At 38.7% G+C, this 23,386-nt stretch overlaps 13 protein-coding genes across 13 annotated transcripts; 7 read left to right on the forward strand and 6 right to left on the reverse strand.

Annotated features, from left to right (window-relative positions):
• Nucleotides 1-41: 41 nt before the first annotated feature.
• On the forward strand, nt 42-971 carry YPR1 (putative reductase 1; the record flags this gene model as incomplete). The annotated part of the gene is made up of 1 exon (XM_022818504.1): nt 42-971. One exon carries the CDS (start codon nt 42-44, stop codon nt 969-971), a length of 930 nt encoding a protein of 309 aa, XP_022675164.1.
• Nucleotides 972-1,839: 868 nt separating this feature from the next.
• Nucleotides 1,840-3,549, forward strand: PUT4 (putative proline-specific permease put4; the record flags this gene model as incomplete). Its single annotated transcript, XM_022818505.1, has 1 exon — nt 1,840-3,549. The coding sequence occupies one exon, from the start codon at nt 1,840-1,842 to the stop codon at nt 3,547-3,549; it is 1,710 nt and encodes a 569-aa protein (XP_022675165.1).
• A 107-nt stretch (nt 3,550-3,656) lies between these two features.
• Nucleotides 3,657-4,682, reverse strand: ARI1 (SDR family oxidoreductase; the record flags this gene model as incomplete). The annotated part of the gene is made up of 1 exon (XM_022818506.1): nt 3,657-4,682. The coding sequence occupies one exon, from the start codon at nt 4,680-4,682 to the stop codon at nt 3,657-3,659; it is 1,026 nt and encodes a 341-aa protein (XP_022675166.1).
• A 477-nt stretch (nt 4,683-5,159) lies between these two features.
• Nucleotides 5,160-6,773, forward strand: fmo1 (thiol-specific monooxygenase; the record flags this gene model as incomplete). The annotated part of the gene is made up of 1 exon (XM_022818508.1): nt 5,160-6,773. One exon carries the CDS (start codon nt 5,160-5,162, stop codon nt 6,771-6,773), a length of 1,614 nt encoding a protein of 537 aa, XP_022675167.1.
• Nucleotides 6,774-8,553: 1,780 nt separating this feature from the next.
• KLMA_30020 (AP-1 accessory protein LAA1) lies at nt 8,554-9,759 on the forward strand (the record flags this gene model as incomplete). The annotated part of the gene is made up of 1 exon (XM_022818509.1): nt 8,554-9,759. The coding sequence occupies one exon, from the start codon at nt 8,554-8,556 to the stop codon at nt 9,757-9,759; it is 1,206 nt and encodes a 401-aa protein (XP_022675168.1).
• A 50-nt stretch (nt 9,760-9,809) lies between these two features.
• On the reverse strand, nt 9,810-10,574 carry MATA2 (mating-type protein A2; the record flags this gene model as incomplete). Its single annotated transcript, XM_022818510.1, has 1 exon — nt 9,810-10,574. The coding sequence occupies one exon, from the start codon at nt 10,572-10,574 to the stop codon at nt 9,810-9,812; it is 765 nt and encodes a 254-aa protein (XP_022675169.1).
• An 865-nt stretch (nt 10,575-11,439) lies between these two features.
• On the forward strand, nt 11,440-12,081 carry MATA1 (mating-type protein A1; the record flags this gene model as incomplete). The annotated part of the gene is made up of 1 exon (XM_022818511.1): nt 11,440-12,081. One exon carries the CDS (start codon nt 11,440-11,442, stop codon nt 12,079-12,081), a length of 642 nt encoding a protein of 213 aa, XP_022675170.1.
• Nucleotides 12,082-12,103: 22 nt separating this feature from the next.
• Nucleotides 12,104-12,424, reverse strand: KLMA_30023 (protein SLA2; the record flags this gene model as incomplete). The annotated part of the gene is made up of 1 exon (XM_022818512.1): nt 12,104-12,424. The coding sequence occupies one exon, from the start codon at nt 12,422-12,424 to the stop codon at nt 12,104-12,106; it is 321 nt and encodes a 106-aa protein (XP_022675171.1).
• A 631-nt stretch (nt 12,425-13,055) lies between these two features.
• Nucleotides 13,056-14,243, reverse strand: YHB1 (flavohemoglobin; the record flags this gene model as incomplete). Its single annotated transcript, XM_022818513.1, has 1 exon — nt 13,056-14,243. One exon carries the CDS (start codon nt 14,241-14,243, stop codon nt 13,056-13,058), a length of 1,188 nt encoding a protein of 395 aa, XP_022675172.1.
• A 1,707-nt stretch (nt 14,244-15,950) lies between these two features.
• Nucleotides 15,951-16,874, forward strand: MIR1 (Mir1p; the record flags this gene model as incomplete). The annotated part of the gene is made up of 1 exon (XM_022818514.1): nt 15,951-16,874. The coding sequence occupies one exon, from the start codon at nt 15,951-15,953 to the stop codon at nt 16,872-16,874; it is 924 nt and encodes a 307-aa protein (XP_022675173.1).
• An 896-nt stretch (nt 16,875-17,770) lies between these two features.
• Nucleotides 17,771-18,631, reverse strand: YRA2 (Yra2p; the record flags this gene model as incomplete). The annotated part of the gene is made up of 2 exons (XM_022818515.1): nt 17,771-18,304; nt 18,590-18,631. The coding sequence occupies 2 exons, from the start codon at nt 18,629-18,631 to the stop codon at nt 17,771-17,773; spliced, it is 576 nt and encodes a 191-aa protein (XP_022675174.1).
• A 338-nt stretch (nt 18,632-18,969) lies between these two features.
• Nucleotides 18,970-21,147, reverse strand: DOA1 (Doa1p; the record flags this gene model as incomplete). The annotated part of the gene is made up of 1 exon (XM_022818516.1): nt 18,970-21,147. The coding sequence occupies one exon, from the start codon at nt 21,145-21,147 to the stop codon at nt 18,970-18,972; it is 2,178 nt and encodes a 725-aa protein (XP_022675175.1).
• Nucleotides 21,148-21,497: 350 nt separating this feature from the next.
• Nucleotides 21,498-23,369, forward strand: SAC1 (phosphatidylinositol-3-phosphatase SAC1; the record flags this gene model as incomplete). Its single annotated transcript, XM_022818517.1, has 1 exon — nt 21,498-23,369. One exon carries the CDS (start codon nt 21,498-21,500, stop codon nt 23,367-23,369), a length of 1,872 nt encoding a protein of 623 aa, XP_022675176.1.
• Between the last annotated feature and the right edge of the window lie 17 nt (nt 23,370-23,386).

Below are 23,386 nucleotides of genomic sequence, written 5' to 3' on the forward strand. Positions count from 1 at the left end.
CAGCAATTCCAAGCAATTCCAAGCAAAGAAACATAAACGAAATGTCATCAACCGCAGAACCAACATTGAAGCTAAACACTGGTGCATCCATTCCTCAAATTGGATTGGGTACATGGCAATCACCTGACCAAGAGGCTTACAACGCCGTTGTCACTGCCTTGAAAAACGGGTACAGACACATCGACACTGCTGCTATCTACGGCAACGAAGAGGCTGTTGGTAGAGGTATCAGAGACTCTGGTGTTCCTAGGGAAGAAATCTTTGTTACCACTAAGTTGTGGGGTACTCAACAAAGGAACCCTGAAGCTGCTTTGGACGACTCCTTGAAGAGACTTGGATTGGATTATGTGGACTTGTACTTGATTCACTGGCCAGTGGCTTTGAAAACTGATTCCATTAAGGACGGTAATGTGTTCACTTTCCCAAGAACTGCAGATGGTAAGATTGATGTCGACATTGAAGACTGGGACTTCACTAAGACATGGGAAAAGATGCAACACTTACCAAAGACCGGTAAGACAAAGGCTATTGGTGTTTCGAATTTCTCAATCAAGAACATCGAAGCCCTTTTCAAGGCAAATCCAAACACTATAGTCCCTGCTGCTAACCAAGTGGAAACCCACCCTCAATTGGACCAACAAGAGTTGCTTGATTACTGCAAGTCCAAGGGTATCTTGCTAGAAGCCTACTCCCCATTGGGTTCTTCTAACTCTCTACTTCTCACCGACCCAACTATCAAGAAAATCGCTGAAAAGCATAACGTCGAACCAGCAAACATTCTCATCAACTGGGGTCTATCTCGTGGTTACGTCGTCTTGCCAAAGTCCGTGAATCCCGAAAGAGTTAAGAACAACAAGAAGATTATCGACTTGCCTGCAGAAGATATCGAGACGATTAACAGTTTAGCTACTAAAATCGGCTCAAAGAGATACGTTAGCCCTGATTTTACTCCTTTCAAAATCTTCGAGTAATTGGGAAAAACCCTATAGCGCAGCCTCTATAGATAGACTTGTGTATTAATTTTGATCGAATAGATTATTCTGTTTTTTTTTTTTAGTACTTCATGTCCTCTGTACTACGAGTTCCTACGGTGTGGCATTAGCAATTGCTTAGATAATTCGCAAGATAGATATGGCTGGTTAAAACGACCTGCCATATTTGTTCATGTCTTCCAGTCTGACTGACCGTTACCACCTCCAGAAACAGTACTGGGAGACAATTTGTCCTTATCCAACAGTCCATACGCATGTAGCCATACTTTAAGCTTTTATCCTGCATTTTTCGATGTTTTATCTAATATGCTTTATCTGGAAACTTTATCTTAGATAAGGCTATGGAAGAACTTAGACACCAGGAAGAAGAGGGAAGGAAAGTTTAGGAACCATGTACCTCAGAAATCCCGTGAGGAATACTAACCGGTTAGCCTTATTCAACCTTCCCAATATCGTTACCATAAGCATCACTGATTGATGAAGATTATTGAAGGACAATCGCGGGAGTGTGAATCCGCAGATTTCCTTTGGTTGTTTCTTTTCCAATAATGACGAATATCACTAGGGTGTTGGAACTGTTCGCTTGAATAGAGAAACTCCGCCAGTCATGTTTATCAGTATTTGGGGTATGGTTTTAGTGGAGTTACTATTTGAAAGGAATACTATAAAGGACGATGGTTTTGCGTTGAAAGATGTTGAATCGTTCGCCCAGATTCTTGCTTCCAAGGTTTATTACAACACTAAGCTCTTATCTGCTGTATCATCAACAATAGCTTGAATGAACAGCTTTCGAAATATATAAGGGATAAAAAGAACACCAAAGAGGCAGACTTAGTTTACAGCAATAATGTTAGTGACATCTGATAACTCAGAGCGCACTTCAGTGACGCCATACAATTCAGGGCACCCAAAAGAAAAAGGGTTTTTAAATGTCCAGCATGTCCATGAAGATTCTGACCAAGATTATTATACTGACATCGAGAAGGCTGACAGTCCGCAGAAAGTTGTACGTGGGCTTCAGTCAAGACATATTCAATTAATAGCTTTGGGTAGTGCCATCGGTACAGGTTTATTTATTGGTTCAGGAGGGGCTTTAAGTACTTGTGGACCAGCTCCGTTATTTATGGCTTACATCATCATATCGTTTTTCGTTTGGACTATTATGAACCAGCTTACCGAGATGGTTTGTTTGATTCCACTTCCTGGTGAAGCTTCAATTTACTCGCTTACAAAGACATACATGAACTCTTCGATTTCTTTTATGAGCGGTTGGAATTTGTTTTACGCAATGGCAATGATTGTGCCTACTGAGATTACGGCTTGTGCATTGTTGATTAAATATTGGACTGATGCTAACTCTGCAATTTTCATTACGATCTTCATTGTTGTGTCAATCTGCTTAACCATGCTACCTGTTAGGGCGTTTGGTGAAAGTGAATTTTACGTCTGTACAATTAAGATTGTGACAATTATCGGTCTAATTATTATTGGTATTGTCATATTTTTTGGTGGTGGACCTAACCAACACCATGTCTTAGGATTCCATTATTGGAAAACCCCAGGAGCTTTCCAAGAACACTTGGCGAGTGGAAGCACAGGAAAATTTTTGGCTGTCTGGACAGCCATTATTAAGAGTGGGTTCTCTTTCGTTCTAGTCCCTGAAACTGTCACTTCGTGTTCGGCGGAATGTGTCATGCCAAGAAGAAACATGCCAAGAGCGTGTCAAAGATTTGTCTACCGTTTAGCAGTCTTTTATGTTTTAGGTACATTAATCATCGGTGTTATTGTCGGTTCTGACAACGACAGGTTGATTAATGCTATTCAGAGTGGGAAATCTGATGCAGCAGCGTCACCATTTGTTATTGGGATTCAAGAAGTTGGGATTAAGGTTTTACCACACATCATAAATGCTTGCATTCTAACAAGTGCTTATTCTTGTGGCTGTGCTTTATTATACGGCTCATCAAGAACCATTTATGCTATGGCTTTGAAAGGAGATGCTCCAAAGATTTTCGGTAAGGTAAATAGATTTGGTACTCCATATTACAGTGTTGGTGCTGCTAGTTTATTCACATTCCTTGCTTACCTCAACTGCTCAAAGTCATCATCTAAAGTTTTCAATTGGCTCTCGAATATTGCAACAATTTCTGGTTTTGTGAGTTGGATCTTTGTTGCTGCCACTTACTTACGTTTCAGGAGAGTCATGGACATTTTAAATTTGAACGACAGGGTTCCCTTCAGGGTTCCATACCAGAGAGCATTTGCATGGGCTACTGGTATATTCTTCTTCATTTTGAGTTTAACTAATGGTTACTCTGTATTTATTAGTGGAAACTGGAATGTGAGTGACTTCTTTGCTGCGTATGTCACCATTGGGTTTATGATGGTTCTTTTCATCATCGGTACTGCGTATCATCGTGAATGGAGATTCAGAGATCCATATGAAATTGAAACGGAAATCCTTCCCAAGATCGCAATATCCGACGAAGAGGAGAGAAACGAAGTTGTTCCAGTACCTAAAAATTTGTGGGAAAAAATAGTGGCCTTTATCATTTAAAGAAGTACCTTCCTCTCTCCCTAAATACATATATTCCCCTTATAACTTTGTGATTTAATTTAACAATTTTTATTACTATATTATATCATTATGTAGTAATTGAACTTTTAGTTGTTAGCCTTTAGTATTTGGGCAACAGTATCGGTTATAGCTTGTCCGAAGGAAATAAATTCGAACCCTAAGAGTTTTTTGGTCTTTGAATTATCATAGTGAGCTATATGCTTCACAATTTCTTTGCCTTCTCCTGGGACACCAGTTGCAATTTTACCTCTGAGTTCGGGGAAGTGTTTATTGATGTAGTCTGCCACATCTTGTAGAGCATAAACATCATTCAACAATACCAATCTCTTCGATTTAAGTTCAGGCTTCTCTAACGCTAACACATGTGCCCTTGCAACATCTCTTACATCAACAAATGCACCTGCGAAGTTCTTGTCCAACTCATCACCTGGCTTAGAGTGCAATATCTTATTTACAATCTCGGTTGAGAAGTTTAAAGTGCCTTTAGCATTTTCCTCGAAAGCTTGTGGCCCAAAGATATAGCTTGGACATATTGTAGTCAACTGGAATTTTACTTGATCCTTGTTTTCCTTCCAAAAGTCCCACGCTGTTCTTTCAGCAAAAGTCTTTGAAACATAGTAAGCTGAGAAAACGTCCTTCTTACCATCTTCAAAGCTGTCTGGGTTCCAAGACTCTTCCGTCAACGTCAAATTAGAGTCAAGAATACCTGCTGGATTAGCCAATGCCGAAACAGAAGAGGTATACACTACTGTTTCTACAGTTTCCGATGCATACTTCTTAATTGACTCTAAAACACGTTTAGTACCATTAATGGCTGGAAGTAGCATCTCATTCTCATACTCGGTGGTGTCGAAACGACATGGTGACGCTGTGTGAATGACGTGTTTGATCTGCCCGGTGTACTTCAAAAACAAATCGTCAAAAACATCTGCCTGCAACAAATCTGGGACCAATTCCAAAGTAAGGTTATCATTTTGGAATAGCTTGGCGATGTCCTCAGCTTTCTGCTGATTCCTCACCGTCCCAATGACTTTATAGTTCCTTTCTAAAAGTTGCTTGATCACGTGCTGTGCAAGATACCCAGATGCACCAGTAACCACAACGTACGTCATCTTTCCACACTCACTGACACTAGTTGTCTAACGACTCTCGACCAGCTCCATGATGATAAAGGGAGTTCACTGTAGTCGTTTCAACAAAGCCACTGGCAGTATACACTTTTTATATCGAGAGTGTCGACATTTGTCTTATTATCATTACAGAGACAAATTGTGAGCTTATGATTTGAGACATTGAGAGACTGTGGTGGACTTTGATAGACTCCGACTGAATTGGGTGCGCACTGAGGCAAGAAAATGGCAAATACTAACCAAGATGATGCGGAAAATAGCAGATCATCCTATAACGTTCTCTAGAGTGTGGCATTTGACCTAGTAATAGGTATGGACTCTATATAAGATGGTAGATGATACTCTAACCAAGATGATCTAGGTTTAGAGGTGCTTAGAGCTTACACCTACAATAGATAGAAATTGAGTGGTATAATATATGCCAAAGCTGACACATATATAACAATATCAACAATTGACATGACTCAAGGTGAAAAAAGTGGTACTTCAGTTGCAATTATCGGTGCAGGTGCTGCTGGGTTAACTGGCCTTTTTGAGTTGCTTCATACCAAGAAGGGTGGATCTACCAGTTTGAAGTACAACAGTGATGGTTCCCTCGATGAGCAAACCTCGATCAATGACGATCCAGCATTTGGCGATATTGTGGTGTTTGAACAGTCGGAGAAGGTTGGTGGTGTTTGGAATCCCAGTTTTGATGAAACTGATGTCATTCCCCAGGAGCTTTTTGATACAGAAAGATATGATGATCCAACCGTCTTGCGTCCAAAGACAAAGATTCCTGATGGATTTTCGAATCAACCCTACGCAGAACCCTTGAAGATTCCAATTTCAGAATCTGTAGAAGCTCCGATCAAATGGAATCGTAGTGGTATATACAAGAGTTTGTTTTCTAATGTTGCAAGGAGATACTTAAGGAACAGTTTTATTCCATTGAACCCCAACGAAGAAGGAAAGTCATCCAGTAAAAAAAACAGACCTATTGATCCGTTTATTACTAATTTCGAAGTGACAGATCAACTATTAAAGTTTGTTGAAAAATATTCCCTCCTACAATACGTCAGAACCAATTCTGAAGTGGTTGATGTTAAAAAATCCACCGATGGTCTTGACCAATGGATAGTTACTGTTAGAGAAACTGACACCAAAACGGGCATTGACAAGTGGTACTCACAAAGATTTGACAAGGTTGTCGTTAGTAATGGTCATTATTCTATTCCTCACATTCCAAGAATTGAAGGTCTATCAAAATGGAACAAGCGTGCTCCCGGTTCCATTTCACATTCGAAAGCTTTCAGAGATGAGTCTATTTTTAAGAATAAGAGGGTTGTGTTTATTGGTACTGGGCTCAGTGGTATTGACATTCTACAGTACGCTTTCCCACTAGCTAAAGAAGTAATCGTGGCTAGAACTCCCGGGAAGAAAGAAATATTCGAATGGCTAGGTAGGGCAGCATGCAGTGAAGGTATCGTTGTGAAGCCAAGAATTTCTTCTGTTGATTACGAAAACGGCAAGACAGTAAAGTTCGTAGATGGTACAGAGATTCAAGATGTTGATTTATTAGTATTCTCAACTGGTTATCACTGGCGCTACCCATTCTTGAACGAAGATGATACTGGAATTTCCATAATAAATGAAGATGGAAGCAAGAAAATTGCAACACATACTTCTTTAGTAGATGGATTATTCAAGAGTACTTTCTCGAATAAAGATCCCTCCCTGGCATTTATTGGTGTCCTGATGACACAATTCAAGTGGCCCTCTTTTGAATTCGAAGCAGCAATTATAGCTGCGGTATGGTCTGGTTACGCAAAACTTCCTCCCTTGGAAAAGAGACTCGAAGAACACAAGAAGAGACTGGCAGAGACTGGCACAAATCTCGGTTACCATTTCTTCCCAGATCATGAGTTTGTTCGCTACGTAGATGACGCGAAATATTTACTGCCTGCAAACAGAAGGTCTGAGGATATATTTGATCCTACCTACATTGACGAGCAATTAGAGTCTGTCAAGGTGGCCGAGAAGCTTTTCCATGAGCTAAAAGAAAATACTATCAGTGTCCACGAAACAGAGTGAATCACATTGAGTAGATTGTGTAATCTGTAATCACTAATTACTTCGTCAGTAGATATTTAGTGTTGAAGGAAAATAAACTAAACGAAAATACTTGTTCTTCTGCTGAGTAATCTTTCATCATGATATCATAAATCATCACTCAGCAAGCGCATAGGGTACTACCTTGAATATTGCATCCCGAATGAGGTTTTTGTAGGTACCACCCTTGAGATCAGATTTATCAGTATTTTGCAGTGCTTTTTTTTTCTTACCATGTTGCGAGGAAGTGGTTTTGCGATGCATGCAGCATCACTCCAGAATAAGTAATAAGCTTTTTGCCTCAAAAAGTACTTTTTCAACATAGAAAAGACGCAGTACTACAAGAGAACTAAGCTTCTGAAGGCCCCACCCTTTGATTTGCTTTGTTTCGTTGAATTGAATTCAAAACGCGAAATCCCCGATGTTAATGAGAATTGGTAGTTGAAAGAGGGGGGTCTTTGAAATATTAATATGATTGTGTCTACACAAAGAAGAAGTTCATAGCCCCCTCCCTTTGAAATAGTTTTTTTTGTTTCTCTAACAAAAGAACAACGTAAGCCCCCTCCCTTTAAAATTAAAATATCTGCAAAATATTCTTCTTTCTTGTCCCTCTTTTCCTTGATGGGAGCAACAAGATTATTTAATGGTTTCATATTGAAAGGGGGAACCCTTGAAATTAAAACTTAATCAGCATCAGTGTTGTCAAATCATAAGGGTACCCCCTTTGTATATTTAACTGTTCCTTTTTAGTTATTTATCGCGAACATTTCTTCGCTTACAAAAGTTAACAGCTGTAGATCGTTGCTTTCTTACTTGTTCTTTGCTACTTCAGATTTTTGCTTTCTTTGAACATCTTCTTTACTCGCCCGTTGTTGGAGTGCATACATGTTTTTGAGATACTTTTAGTCAAGAACTATTATTTTATACACAAATATGGCCTAGTCACGTCGTGATTTTTATCAATTATATTTACCGGCAAGTAACACTATGTGAGTTAAAAGCTTAATATGATGAAGATGAACACCTTCATTTCGTAAATCTTATTGCCTCTAGAATAGATTGCTATTTAAACAACATTAGATGTTACTATTTGCGCGAGAAGAGCAGAACTAAAGGTAACCATTTATCTAGTTACTCATTTAGAAGATTGGAAGATCTAAGAGAAAATATCTATATTTACAATGCGCTTATAGCTATGCAAATAAAAGATTTGAATCTGGGTAGCCTTTGGATTATAGAGATTAGGCAAAATTGGAGCCTTCAAAGTACTTCTCTCTTCAACTAAAAAAAAAAAGAAAGATTCTGAATGTTCTTATAGCTTGTTTTCCCTTGATTTATTTTGGCGTGTTCAGTTGAAACCTCAAAAAGACACGAGCACAATGTAAATATTTCGAGTGCATTACCATATACCTGGTGATAAAAATAAGTCAAAAGGGTAGGATGATTTAGTATATATTCCGCAATATAATATTATGTGTTTTTCTCTACCTTGTGAAGTTAAACTATAGGAACAACTATATGAATAACATGTATAGCGGTTCTTTGGAGTAGTAGATCTAAAATCAGGAATAAGTAACTATGTAAGAATAAAGTTGTGGACTGAAGAAGAGAAATGAACTAGCAACACTCATTTTGGGGTCCAAAACATAGTTGGGTGTATTTCTGTGAGTTTGAAGTAGCGTTCTTGTGTAATAAGCTTTAAAGCTCTAATGGGCACCCGTTTATACATACCTCTGGTTTAAATAGTTTAATCATACTTTTAATGAGAAGGTATTATAATGATAAATTAAAAATTGGTAAAGTGATGGATATTTTATTTAATATGGTATTCTCGAATGATTATGAACCAGGTAGTGTATCTGGATTTGGTAACAGTTATAACAGTGAGTTTAATATGCTGCTTGGTGTTGGAAACGCTTTGAAAGCGCTGACTGAAGTTATTGGACCAGATCTTCGGAATATTAGGGTAAAATTTAAAGCAGTGCTGTCATCACTTAATATGTGTCCGTGTTCTGATGTTCAGGCAGTTTCATTAAAGATAAGTGAATTAGTATCCATGTTCAAGATGGAAACATTATTTAACTTTAAAATGTCGATGTTGATTGTGAGGTCGTTAATTTTGTCATTTTTGAAGAGAGGTATGCCTAGGTCAGGTTTTAAGGTTTCGGTGGAATATTTATTGGAAATGGGCAATTATGAAGATGTCGTTTTAAATCGTTTAGTTTTCACTTCGTTTTTGGTTTTTCCAAAGTATAGAAGCCTAAGAAAATACATATATGGATGGCTCAAGCATGAGAATAGATTAAACGTTTTATTAAAGATACCTGATATGAGTCCTTATGCATTGCAATTTTTATTGGAGGTGTATCGTGATTTAATAGGTAAAGATGAAGATTTGAGTTCAATATTAAAAATATGCTATACAGCGTCTGTCTCAAATATTCCTTCTTTACAAGTAAGTGGATTAGAATTGGTGAAAAAGATTTTGGATGTGTATGAAGATGTTGTGGATCCTGAAGATGAATCGTCATATTTATTGGAGCAATATACAGCGTTGATTACAGGAGTTGTTAATCCGTTGTTTAGTAGACCAAGTTATCCAGAAGTTATATGTTGTGCCTTTGATATTTGTGCCGTGTCGTTATCAAATAGAGTAGTAAGTTATTTGGTGGATGGTTTACTAGAAGTTGCTGAAAATAAACCTATCCTTAAAATTGGAGCTTCAGAATTCCCTTTAAATAAAAAACAACTCCAGGTGAAGCTTAGTATATTAAGAGCATGGGCAAATACCAAGGGCGATTTTGTTAAAGAGTACCTCAATGTGCTAGTACCATTGTGGATCATAACAATCCGTGAACATTACTCTCCAGAGATAGTCGATTCCCTCTGTGCACAAGATCCATCAATCATCAATAACTTTGACCTAGAAGGGTTTGTGTTTGTGATGTTCGGAGAGATACTGCCTTGATTATATATTTATTATATTTTATTTATTATATTTTATTTATAATACGCACGTTAAACAAGGAAGAGATCTTCGATAACCCGGTTTTCATTTTGATAGCGTTTCTTAAACACTTTACCAGATTGGGTTGGAAGCTTGGTTGACTTTAGTCTAACCAAGCTTTTTGGTGATTTTGTTTTTGTATCTTGAGAGAGTTTTGAGTTGAATTTTGAATTGAACCTTTGGTTGGGTAACAGAGTTGGTGACGCAACCCTCTTCTTTTTGGTTCTAGTCTTAGGGAATAGACACAAATCCTTTGCGCTATATGAACTTACAGCACTCCCTACTCCCATTGACAGACTTATTGCCAGTCTGGAAAATATATGGGAATTTTCTATAGGTTCCATACTAAGCGTCTGAGATGACTGTTTGTCCCATGAACAATAATGTTTGTTTTTATGCCAGTTCTCTTCTAAAGTTGCTAATAGCAGAAAATAAACTTTGAGTTCAGAGGGGGACTCGTTCCAAAGTTCCGAAGTTATTTTAGAAGTAACTGAAAACATGTTTTTCTGAATCTTTGTTTGGTTAAAATGTTCTAAGATGTGTGTAGTCACACATCTATTAAAGAGTGTACGCATAAGCACAAATTGATTTCTTGGTCTAGTAAACTTCTTTGAAGTTTTTTCATTGGATGAGCAAGTAAAAGCCTTACCATTTCTCTTCAAATTAGGAAATTCAATAGAGTTGTTATTACTTTGCACTGCTTTATTACTGGAGCATGCTTCTTCTTTCGTAGAAAGCTTGAAAAAAGTTGTTCTTCTTAGCGTAGAGTTCGACATTTTTGGTGCGGTCGTGGCTGGTGGTTTTTGGCATCATAGATTGATAATACACCAAGAAAGGGCCTTTCACGAAATCTTTATATTATATATATGCTTTTAATTATTGGTTTGTTTTACCTCAAAAATACATAAGGACATATCTGAAAAGAAAAAACTACACACAGAGAGAGCTAAGACATAATGTTTTAAGATTTCATTTTAGTTTCAGGTATACATCAAATTTTAATGAATTCAATTGTCCTTCTTGACTTGTTTCTTGATGGATTCTGAGTACTTGGTGAATTAAACTAATGGTATACTATGTATTTTGCAGTTTTAGCTATCCGACGACAGTTAACTTTATTAATCAAAATAAATCTTACTATTATTGTTATTTTATAATTCCTTCTGAATAAATTTCTGATTTTTGGTATATACCTGTCTTTGGTAGTCCTAAATAACATAGTTTTGGAAGCTGTTTGATATCTTGTAAACTGATTGAAATATACCAAAAATTCATAAGAAGGCTTAATAAATGGTTAATTCATCAGAAATTCACCACTTCTTCATAAATGAAATCACCAACTCTTCTGGTGAATTTATTCACCATATTCTGCTGTATACTAAACTAATGAAAACCCTTCTTACTATAAAGTGATATCTGTTATAATTTGTCCTTTTGCTTAAATCTGTCATTGCAAAAATATCTAAAACAGTTTTCAAAAAACTCGGACATGTAAGTCTCTATTTGAAAATACATACAAAAGATTCTTGGTTCAAACTTAAAACACACGATTTCTAATAAATACCCACGATGTGAGGTTACTCTTGGAGCCCAACCCCAAGAAACTTAGGCTGTATTGTCTCTTTTGCTCTTCACTCACCAATGGATGGACATGACAAAAAGAATCCCATTCTCCTGCTTAAAGAATTATGCCAGGAAGCACAAGGTTTGGCAGGAGTACAGCTAAAAGAAGATGGGTTTTCATCTCCTTTTAAGACGTTTTCAATACCATTTCCTGAAGAGGCAGTAAAGAAGTGCTCTAACAAAGCACTTCTTTTGCAGTTATATCATCAATACAGCACGAGTTTGGAAACGATTTTGAATAAATGTCCTCTAGAAGATTTGAAAGTGGACCCCCAAATGGTTGCTGATGCCTTCAATAATCAATTTCTAAGAACTATACAATTACTTCCTGTTGAAAACAATCTCAAGATCAAGGAGCAGAATCCTTCTGATAGTTCTGGGAAAGAAGATTCTAAAAATGACACTGTAGAAGAAGACAGTCCTTCACCAGATAATCAGAATTCTCGTACTGCAAAGAAATTCTTCCTTGAACCCGAAGCAAAAGATCTGCTTGAAAAAGTATTTAAAGTTAAAAAGTGTCCTAACACTTCTGAGCGATTATTCATCGCTCAGAAGCTTGGTCTAACTGCTTCTCAAGTTAGGATATGGTTTACAAACAAACGTATGCGTACGAAATCTAAACAGAAGAAAGTAAAACCAATAGCTGGTCCTATTAAATAGAATACCCTCAATACAATGTTCCTTATACTTCATCACTATCACCATATCTGTAACTATATTGTCTAATTTTAAGCTTTTCCTGGAACGCAATGTTGGCGTTTATCACGGAATCGGTCTGCTTTGCCGAGGATAAGCATCGCAAGAAGTCTTCTGCTATGGTCTGCATCTCCTGTGGGCAGCGGAGCAGTAGTGAGACAAACTCGGGCAGAATATTGACTATGGTATTGATATCACCATCGATGAAGGCATTGGAAAGATCGGTGGCAAGGTCTGACACATCAAGAGAGGCGATCGGATCCTGGAGCGATTTGATACTCGATTCAACTAGACTTTTCAATATCATGCCGCTTCTGTCTATGCCCTTGCCCTTACTTTTAGCCTCTCTTCTTCATTAACCTTCTGTTCCTGCATGAAAATAAACATGTTTCCATGCATTAACCCCCTGCGCCGTTATCTGTACTTAGCCGCTCATGCATTGTTTTCTTTCTGTTGTGAAGAAAAACGAAAAACTGTCGCAAATCCGGGTAAACGTTTTGGCTTGTCTGGGACATAATGTTTACGTTTTTTCTTTCAAAAACTTGGCCCGTTTTCCTTTATTTATTTTTTTTTTTTTTTGTGCTACGAAAAACATCAACATATCAGGGTAAAAGTCATGTAGGAAATACGTCCCTTTGCGTGATTCTTGGGCTATTTGATTTTTTCACACAGTATGCGAACAAAAGACGGACTTATGAGGAAAGATTACCTGCTTCTCTTTGAATTAAATATTTTTTGGCCCATCCTTTTTGGTTTGAACTCCTAGAATATTTTAGTCTTAAAGCTAACTTTGTAGATTAAAAATATTAAAATCTTTGGCCAAAGAGAATAATGTGAAAGTATCATTTTAATTACTAAATTTAGATACTACACTTTAAGAAAGCAACTATAAACAGTTAAATACGCATGAAGAACTCCCTTGTCCTTCTTTTCACAACCTAGGCCAAAGACATCTTTGGACCAAATGGTTCATAATGAATCATTTTATCTTCATGTCCCAATTGCTTCAAGGCATCCATTAGGCTAGACATGAATTCAATAGAGCCACAAATATAAACATCAGATGGTGATGCAATATGCTTTTCAAGGTATGCCCCATCAATTCTAGGCATTGTACTGGTATATACTAATTCAGCCTTAGCATTGTCAAACTTTCCCAATAGACTATTCACGTGATCCTTAAAAGCTTGGGACTCTTCATTTAAAGATGATTGAATCCACAAGACAGGTCTCTTAGGATTATGCTCTAACTGGAACTCAAGCATAGCAACTAATGGCGTAGCGCCAACACCAGCACTCACCAGCACTAATGGAACCTCTTCTTGCTTAATCAATTCCTGATTCAATTCAAAATCACCAGCTGGAGCACTTAATTCAATCGTGTCACCAACTTTGATGTATTTATGGAGATATTCAGAAACTAGACCATCTTGAATGTTGCCATGTTCGTACTTGACAGAGAACTTGAGCCCACCATCAGTGGAGTCAGAACAAATGGAGTAATGTCTTAGCGCATCATACTTGTTATCGTGGGTTGTTGGATGGGTTTTTACCGTCAAATATTGACCTGGAATAATTTTGAGCTTTGAAAGCTCAATACCAGATCCTTCAACTGGTTCCACACAAAACTCAACAATATCCTTAGCAACTGGAGTCTTCTTGGTAACTGTAAATGGCTTCCAGGAGTCCCATTGGGCTTCCTTATACATTTGTTTTTCAACAGAAATGAAAATGTCTGCAATTACTTTGTAGGCCTCTGCCCAAGCTGTCATAATATCTGGGGTAGCAGCATTTCCTAACACCTCCTTAATAGCTAGCAACAAGTACTTACCAACAATATCATATTGTGCTGGTTGAACCTGCAAAGCACGATGTTTGTGGCCAATTTGGTTAACCGCTGGCATTAAGACCGATAAATCATCGATGTTTTTTGCAGCAGCTAAAACAGTCATTGCTAAAGCAGCAGGCTGCTTACCTTTTTGCTGATTAACTTTATTGAAAGTATTCAAAAGTTCTGGGTGTTCACCTAACATGTTTTTATAAAACGTTTTGGTGATGGTAACACCATTTTGTTCAAGGGCAGGCACGGTAGCCTTAACAATGTTCTTAGTCTTAACTGAAAGCATAATGTATATTCGATGATGTGATTGATAATATTTCTTGGTGAATGTTAGAGTGGTAATTGGACCTAATTATTGATAGCGAAACTACGAACAATGACAAAGAACTATGAACCAAGTCCCTTCTTTTATACAAACTCTCAATAGAGAGTTTCTTGTTCAACACGAACATCAGACAGGATTGACCCACTAAATTGACATACTAGTGTATAGCATATAGTAATCTAAGTCCCATCGGGTATTGCGACAGAGAAGAGCCCGTACTCCACTCCATAACACTGCTGCCTTTGTTGATTTCCTCGGTTCCTAGCTGTATTTTTCGAAGGCTTTTTTTGCTTACTGTACAAGAAATGGTGTCATATGTGTAAGCAAATATAGTGGTTTTGCCTGGCGTGATTAGAACCGATCCATACAGAGAAACTTTAGGACCGACGGCCACAAGTGCTCCCGCGTAAAAAATAATAATAAATCGATAAAAACGCTGAAACCCGAGGCACGTGATCAAACAAGATAGGGTAACCGTTATGACTTTTTTTTATTCCGTATTATTTGTGATTTTCGTACGAAAAGACTACCGATATATTGTTTTTGCTCTCTTCGTTTACTCGTCCCCCCAAAAAAATATTTGAGGGCACCCTCCCTCTCCCTCCCCCAAAATTCGTATTCGAATCCAAATCGCTCGGGGTAAAGAAAAAAAAAAAAAAAGAGAGCGCGGAAAGAAAATAAAACAGCACAGGTAGTTAGTTATTTGACGCGCGTCGCACATCATTTTTACCCTTTCTGCACTTGATTCATGCAAATAAATGCACGGAGTGCGAAGTGACTTGCTATATCAAGCGCGCGATACTACTAGTATTTGTACCCGTCGTACCCATCCATACCCATAGTCGGCTTAAGCATATACAAATGTTTCTATACGTCTACGCGCGTTAATGTCTTGAACTACGTAATAAGTAAAAAATACCGCTTCCCAGCAAAGTCTGCGGGTGATAAGAGAATGAATCGTCTATAGAATATGGATATGGATATATGCATTGTTGTCAACAACATTAAGCGCTGTATATTCTAAATCTCACCCTGTGGGGTAGAGAATGAAAGACACATGCGCACATGTTATGCTAACACGCCCATATAATAATACCTAACAACTTTTCTTTTGAAGGCGTTGGCCAATCATATTAAGCTGTTCTGTCTATTTGGGAGAGAAAAAAAAAAAAAAAAACAAATAAAAATTAAAGTCAGAGATAGATCTAGTAGCGACGATTGTTAAATGCGTTTTTTTGCTTTGTTTAACGGCATACATATGAAAAACGCACATACATGAAAAACGCACAATAATTCTTATCAATTGCAATTATCCTGCGAAATTAATTTGACAAAAGCGCTGTTTTCGCAAGCGCCTCATAAATAAACCTAAGCTCTTACTTTGTTCAATTTATAACTGCATTTTTTTACTGCAAAAAATTACCTTTTCTGTCCTTGATAAAACGCTCAAAACAATTAATTTTTTTTTTAAATTTTTTTCAAATACTTTTTTTTTCGCCTAGTCCGTCTCGGTTATTACATATAAGTATATATATATAACTAATACAAGATAAAGAGCTTGCATTTTGATAAACTTCTCTACTACAAAACACTCAATTTGTTGTTTTCCTTGCATTTTTGGTTAGTAAAAAAAGCCCCAGCAGCAAGTTATAACAGAAAATTATAAGGATGTCTTCTACTCTACCTCAATATACCGCTTCTGACTACGCCAAGTTCGCTTTGGCCGGTGCCATTGGTTGTGGTACTACCCACTCTTCCATGGTTCCAATCGATGTCGTTAAGACTAGAATCCAATTGGAACCAACCGTTTACAACAAGGGTATGATCTCTTCTTTCAGACAGATTATCTCTGCTGAAGGTGCTGGTGCTCTATTGACTGGTTTCGGTCCAACTTTGTTGGGTTACTCTTTGCAAGGTGCCTTCAAGTTCGGTGGTTACGAATTGTTCAAGAAGTTGGCCATTGACAACATGGGTTACGAAAACGCTGTTAACTACAAGAACACTGTCTACATTGGTTCCGCTGCTATTGCCGAATTCTTTGCTGATATTGCTTTGTGTCCATTGGAAGCCACCAGAATTAGATTGGTTTCTCAACCAAGCTTTGCTAACGGTTTGTTCGGTGGTTTCAGCAGAATCTTGAGAGAAGAAGGTGTTGGTTCTTTCTACAACGGTTTCACCCCAATTCTATTCAAGCAAATTCCATACAACATTGCTAAGTTCGTTGTGTTCGAACATGCTGCTGAAGTTTACTTCGGTCTAGCTGGTTCAAAGGAATCCTTGTCTGCCTCTGCTACTACTGGTATCAACTTGTTGGCTGGTTTGACTGCTGGTTTGGCTGCTGCCGTTGTTTCTCAACCAGCTGACACTCTATTGTCTAAGGTTAACAAGACCAAGAAGGCTCCAGGTCAATCTACCGTCGGTTTGTTGGCTCAATTGGCCAAGCAACTAGGTTTCGTTGGTTCCTTCGCCGGTTTGCCAACACGTTTGGTTATGGTCGGTACCTTGACTTCCTTGCAATTCGGTATCTACGGTTCCCTAAAGAAGACTTTGGGTTGTCCACCAGCTGTCGAAATCGGTAAGTCCTCCCACTAATTTTAATTCGTAACAGAAAATAGGCCGGCTTATTTGACGTTGTCTATTTTGACGAATTTTTATTTTCTTCAGGTCCTTACTTTGATTTAACAGGACGACACAAATATCAACAAATTATATTCCTTATTACTATTATACACTCAACATACAACCAGTAAAGGTATGGTGCTGCTGCTTCGCTTTTTCTAACATGGATTGTGCTCTAGCTCAATGTATTATACTTGCTTCATTTCCTGGTTTTGCGTTTTAATGTTCAAAATTGTCTTTACAATTTTTGCAAAGCAACAGAAAGAGCAGAAAAAAAGACCAGTTGATGTCCTCAAATGTGTATTTCATTTCCTCTACTTCCACTCCTCTTTTTTGATGCCGCAGTCTAGGGTACTTTAAATACCTACCTTGTCAAGGTGTTTTCGAGAGAAACAAGCCGAAAAAAAAAGTTACAACAACAATATTTATCACACATATTCTTCCCTCATATTGAACTTGTAATTGTTACGATACAGATTATCAAAACCAGTATGCGGGAGACCCCTTTTGTCACGTTAAAGATAATAATAGTTGTCTTCTTTTTCTTTTTAATGTGGCAGAAGCGGTGTCCTTATGTGCGATGAAATGATAATGATGAATCTGTTATCTTGGAGCAATTTAAAGTTAAAGCAAGCTAACAAACGAATACAAATAAACACAATTCAAGTTTTTCTGTATATATGAACTATATATATAATCGCACATTATTCTTGGTTAAATTAGCTACCTACCCGTACGTCTTTAGAAGGTTTGAAAGTTGTGGCTTCTTCTCCTAAATACTACGTACGACTGGCGAGCCTTTTCCTCACGTCACTTGATATGGGGGGCAACCTCGTAGCCCATACTTGAATTTCCCGGTTCCCAAATGCTCATGGCTGTGACATATACTCGTCCATTTCTTGGTCCAATTCCTCTCTAGTCTTTGGTTCAGGTTTAGGTGGTCTAGTATGGGTCGCAGGTTGAGCTGGCACAGAACTAGGAGCTGCACCTTTCGTCCCTGCCTTAACACGAATCTCAAATGTTTCACATTCAAGCTGGGAGCCGTTCACCTCCTTGTTATTTACAGTTTCAAGAGCAACTGCCAATACTTGCGGATCTTTGAATTCTACACTGGCCACCCTACTATCTTTCTTATCGTTAATCCTGAAAGAAGCCACTTCCCCTATTTCATTTAGCATATCTTCAATCTCATAATCACTCGTCTCTAATGGTATGTTTTTGATTCTTAGTAAAGTGAGTTTCACCCTTCTGTCGTTAAATTCCCGTTTGCTGCGGAACCCGCCTCTGCCTCTGCCTCTACCTGCGTTCACTCCACCGTATCTTCCACCACGAGGCTCTCTGTCTCTATCTGGAATTCCCAAACGGTCCGCTAGTCCGTTCCTTAAATCACGACGACGATAAACCTTTTAATACTGCCCACTTAATCTTAATGTATCACAATTGGGTTGTGAAACATTAAACCAATGTAGCAAATCTTGTTAATACTGTGTCCCAAGCTGTGAAATGATATAATAAAAAAAAAACCCCTCTATGGGTGTTCAACAATCAACTATCGATTGAGCACAACTCTAATCTATTGAAACATACTGCATGCTGTTGGCGAGTTTGTTGGCGTGGCTGAATGTATTTGCATTCGTTAGTATATGAATTGTTTAGGTAATGGTTTGACTTTTCGAATCATGACATACTTTTCCACCAGCAATGCTCTCTAAATCCTGCTCGAAAGACATTACTATAATTTTCTAATGTCTAATACTATACTTTAGAGCTAACCTAATATATTACAATAGCCACTTTAGCCCTATCAACCTTATTGCTTCTTTCAAACACTAATTTTGTTAAAGTTTTCCAAATATCCTTTGTTAAATAATAATTTTCCAATTGTTGAATGTCAACAAAGCAAACGTACAAACAACAAAGGGAAAGAGATGGCTAGAAACTTGAAACAAACTAATTTGAGTACTTCAATAAGTCATAAACCATATATAAAGCTCATTGGGAACATGCGTCGCTAAATGCTTTATTATATTTATTTAGTTACTAAATATATTTCTCTTGTATTCTCGACTCATCTGTACAAATCTTCTAGTATATCTTCGAAACGTTTGATGTAACCATATTTGTCCTTTGCTCTCTTGATCCAAGCGATTGATTTTGCATATTGATGCAAAGTTGGTTCAACAGTGCTTAGGTTCCCATAGGCAACGAGAAGTCTGTAGGTAGCTTCTTCACTGTTTAGGAACATTGGAGATGTACCGTACTTGGTGTTCAAAGCATCAGCGACGATTGGGAGTACGTTGACGTTATTTGTTTCTGTGATGTATACAGAGTAGTTGAAGACTAGAGTTGCAATTGCTACTGCCAAATTATTCCTATGTTGTGGTTTGCAGTTTTGGTAATCGCTTCCTAGAAGTTGGAAAATAGAATCATAGACCGCTGGTTTCCCCATGAGCTCTTTACCCCATATTTCATTCGAGAAGGAGTTAGCTAACATTCTTGTGGTTAGCATTGTAGATATTGGATTTTCTTCAGAGAGACCTTCCTCTATAAAGTCGCTCAAGTCTTCGCTCGAGGGTAATTTTGGTGCTAGGATCCGTACGATATCAAATGCTGGGGTTTTGTGACTAGCATTCCATTGATTTTTAATGATAGATGCATGCGCATAGAGCAATTCTACGTTGTTATCGATATCATGTAATGCGGTACCAATTGCCCCTAGGGCGTCATCATCGAAAGTCTTCTCCTTTTCGTTTAATTTGACGATACCGTTAAATAGACTATCTGGATCGAAGGACGTTAGTTTCAAATATTGTTTAACTGGTAGTATTCTGTAATTGATGTCTTGGCGAGGGCCAGAGCCAGCAACAGCACCAGAACCAACAGTCGTATCCTGTACTCCTGTTGGCGCTGCTTGTGATTGGTCGAAAGAGGCAGAATTCGTGTTTGTGACGATAAACTGGACGATTTGATCACGGTAGCTTTGAGGAAGCTCATACCTTAGAATGAATTTTTCAGCAACATCATACGGATTATCATTTGCATTCACAGGTAATTTTAATGGGGGTTTCCCTTCTTCGACGTCAACATCAAACACATAATCGTACTTCGCACCCTCATATTCAACCTTATTGTCGTTACCAGCCGCAGAAACTACATCACCGACTTTAGCCCATTTCCCGTTGGACCACTGGTGAGCTTCAATGACACCCGTGGGATTCTTCACCACTATTATTTGACCCTCCTTTTGACCAGCATTTTGTAAGTCTGAGTATGGTTTAAGCTTGGACTCGTCGAATCCCATGGTCTGTGAATTTACCGACGAATGTTCCACCATTTTATGTAACTCTTCGATATCTTGTTCAGAGGCACGTCTCTCCTCACTCTCCGTAAACACCCGAATAAATTTATCACTACTACCAACTGCAATGTCACCGTTGGAGAACACATCAACTGTCCAGATAGATACCGCAGGTAACGTGATTACCTGTTTCGGGGTTCCGTCCAAGTTCCAAATACGCACAGTCCTGTCTTCACCACAGGACACAATCTCACCAGATGGGAGCTGTTTTACACCATAAACAAAACTCTCGTGGCCCACAAATTCATGCAACACAGTACCGTCAAGGTTGCTCAATTTCAACGTTCCGTCGTTCGAACCACTCACAAAATGGTTGCCATCTTCAAGAGCACACAAGCACCTTACCACATCGGAGTGTAACTTATCGAAACTTTTCAGGACATGTCCATCAGCACTCCATAACTTAACACTCTTGTCTGCTGACGCAGTAAGCACCCTGCCGTCCTTCAAAACCTTCGCATCCCAAACCGCTGCTAGGTGTCCCCTAAGAACCTTGTCTTCCTTCCCTTCACGCCATATCCGCGCTGTCTTATCCCAAGAGCAGCTCACCAACATGTCAAATCCTCCGGAAAGTGAGCAAACATTACCTTCATGCCCTACAAATGCATACACGGGCTCCTGGTCCATACTATGCACCCCAGACACACCATATATTATCATGTCTTGACCACCAAAGAACAAAAATCCATTCTGCGCATCCCACGTCAAACTATTCACGAATTTCTCAGAGATATACGCAATATGACCATTCCACAATCCATCCGCATCCCTTTCCCATACCCTAACGCTTCCATCCCGTGAGACACTGGCCAATTGACTCTCGTTCATCGCTACCACATTTCTCACATCCTGTGTGTGACCCACCAATTGCGCGCTGAGTTCAAACATAACTACTGCAATATTACAACCAAATTATAGAGAATTTCCGCAGCTACAAATATTTCCAGTTTGATTCACCACTGACCCTCTGTCACGCTCACTGTTTCACTTGTAACCACTCTCTTTCTTGTTCGTAATAGGTGGCAAAGTTCATTTTTTCCTTAGATCTATGTCGTTTGATATTGAAATGAAAACGTTAAGTTAAAATCAAGATAAACAAGTTCACGACACATTTGAAGCCAAAGGAAAAGAGAGAAAGGGACGTGTTCTAAGAGTATTTAGGGCTTTAGCGAGGATCCAATTGGTAGGTAATTGAGGTTGAAAAGTTTTAGAGAAGCTTCTTGGACAAAAATTGAGCGATGAGAGGTCCAGTTTTACTATGTCAAGAGAAAGATAGGGTTCTTTTAAAGCAAAGCAGTAAGCTTGGAAAGAACGACGTTGTTTTGGGTATTTCTGCTCATGAGAACGAGGTGAATGTGTTGCCAGCTGATGTTTTTCCAGCGAGGGGTAATATCCGGAAGATTGCTGCGGTGATTGGTATCTTGCAGTTGAAGATTGGGAAGTATCTTGTTATCGCAAATAGAGTGGAAGAAGCCGGTCGTTTGAACGGACATAATGTGTACAAGGTTGCAGAGCATAATTTGATATCTATTGACAAAAAACAGCGTTCAGATGCTGATGAATCGCAGTACTTGCAGCTTGTGGATCGTCACTTGGATAGTGCTACTTTGTACTTTTCGTACGGGTACGACTTGACGAATAGCGTTCAGCGGAACGAGAGTATTGAAGGTGTGTCTTGGAAGACTGCTGACACCAGATTTTTCTGGAACCATTATGCGACGGAGACATTACGCAAGGCTACGGAAGTGGATGATAGAGTTTCCGATTTCATCATTCCAATGATTTACGGTTACGCGAAAGTGGTGGACACCACTTTTAACAGTACACCAGTGTCCGTTGGTTTGATCACCAGAAGAAGTATTTACAGGGCAGGTACTAGATACTTCCGTAGAGGTATTGATGAAGACGGAAACGTTGGGAACTTCAATGAAACTGAACAAGTGCTATGCGTTCAAAAACCAATGAAGGATGGCTATCATTTGTTTTCATTCTTGCAAACCAGAGGGTCTGTTCCTGTGTATTGGGCTGAGTTGAACAACTTGAAATACAAGCCGCAATTGCTATTGAGCGAGAAGAGCTCTTTGGACGCTACAAGAAAACACTTTGATGAGCAAATTCGCTTGTACAATGAGAACTATTTGGTCAACCTTGTGAATCAAAAGGGTCATGAGTTGCCAGTGAAGGAGGCCTATGAGCAAGTCGTGAATGCTTTAGAAGAACCAAAGCTTCATTATGTCTACTTTGACTTCCACCATGAGTGCCGTAACATGCAATGGCACAAGGTGAAGCTTCTACTCAACCAGTTGGAGTCTATGGGGCTTTCAAACAAAGACTTTTTCCATAAGACTATGGATGCCAATGGTAACACTATCCAAATTATTTCCAAGCAACAATCCGTTGTAAGAACAAACTGTATGGACTGCTTAGATAGAACCAATGTCGTGCAATCAGTGCTAGCTCACTGGGTGCTACAAGAGGAGTTCAAATCTGTTGGGCTAACCGATGACACCAATTTGTGGGAATCTGACAAGAATTTATTGTTCGAATTCCAAAACTTCTGGGCTGACAATGCCGATGCTGTGAGTGTCGCATATTCGGGTACAGGTGCTTTGAAGACTGACTTTACCAGAACCGGTAAGCGCACTTACGTAGGTGCATTGATGGACGGTATCAATTCTCTGTCTCGTTATTACCAGAATAATTTGTCCGATGGACCTAGACAGGACGCATACGACTTATTCTTGGGCAACTTCAAGCCATATGCAAATGTGGTACACTCTCCTTTCCCTGACAGAAGACCAATGATCATCCAGGCTATACCAACGGTTGTTTACGCAGCAATTACCGTGATGATGGCAACGATTGTGTTCCCTAAGGATCATTTCACCAGTCCTAAAAACCTCGCCTTCTTCTTTGGTTCCATTGGAGTCATGATTGCTTGTGCTAACTTTGTGCTGAAGAAGGGTGTTCAATACGTCAACTGGCCTAAGCTAGTTGACTTGGGTTTCTTGATTGCCGAACACACTCATAACAAGGAAAAAGAATTCAAGGGCGTAAGCTACGTTCCTGATCCAAACTTTATTAGACCAAACTCTTTAAAGAGAGATTAGGCCTATATTAGACACTT

Source organism: Kluyveromyces marxianus, chromosome 3 (genome assembly GCF_001417885.1).
Source record: "Kluyveromyces marxianus DMKU3-1042 DNA, complete genome, chromosome 3".
Classification (NCBI taxonomy): Eukaryota; Fungi; Ascomycota; class Saccharomycetes; order Saccharomycetales; family Saccharomycetaceae; genus Kluyveromyces; species Kluyveromyces marxianus.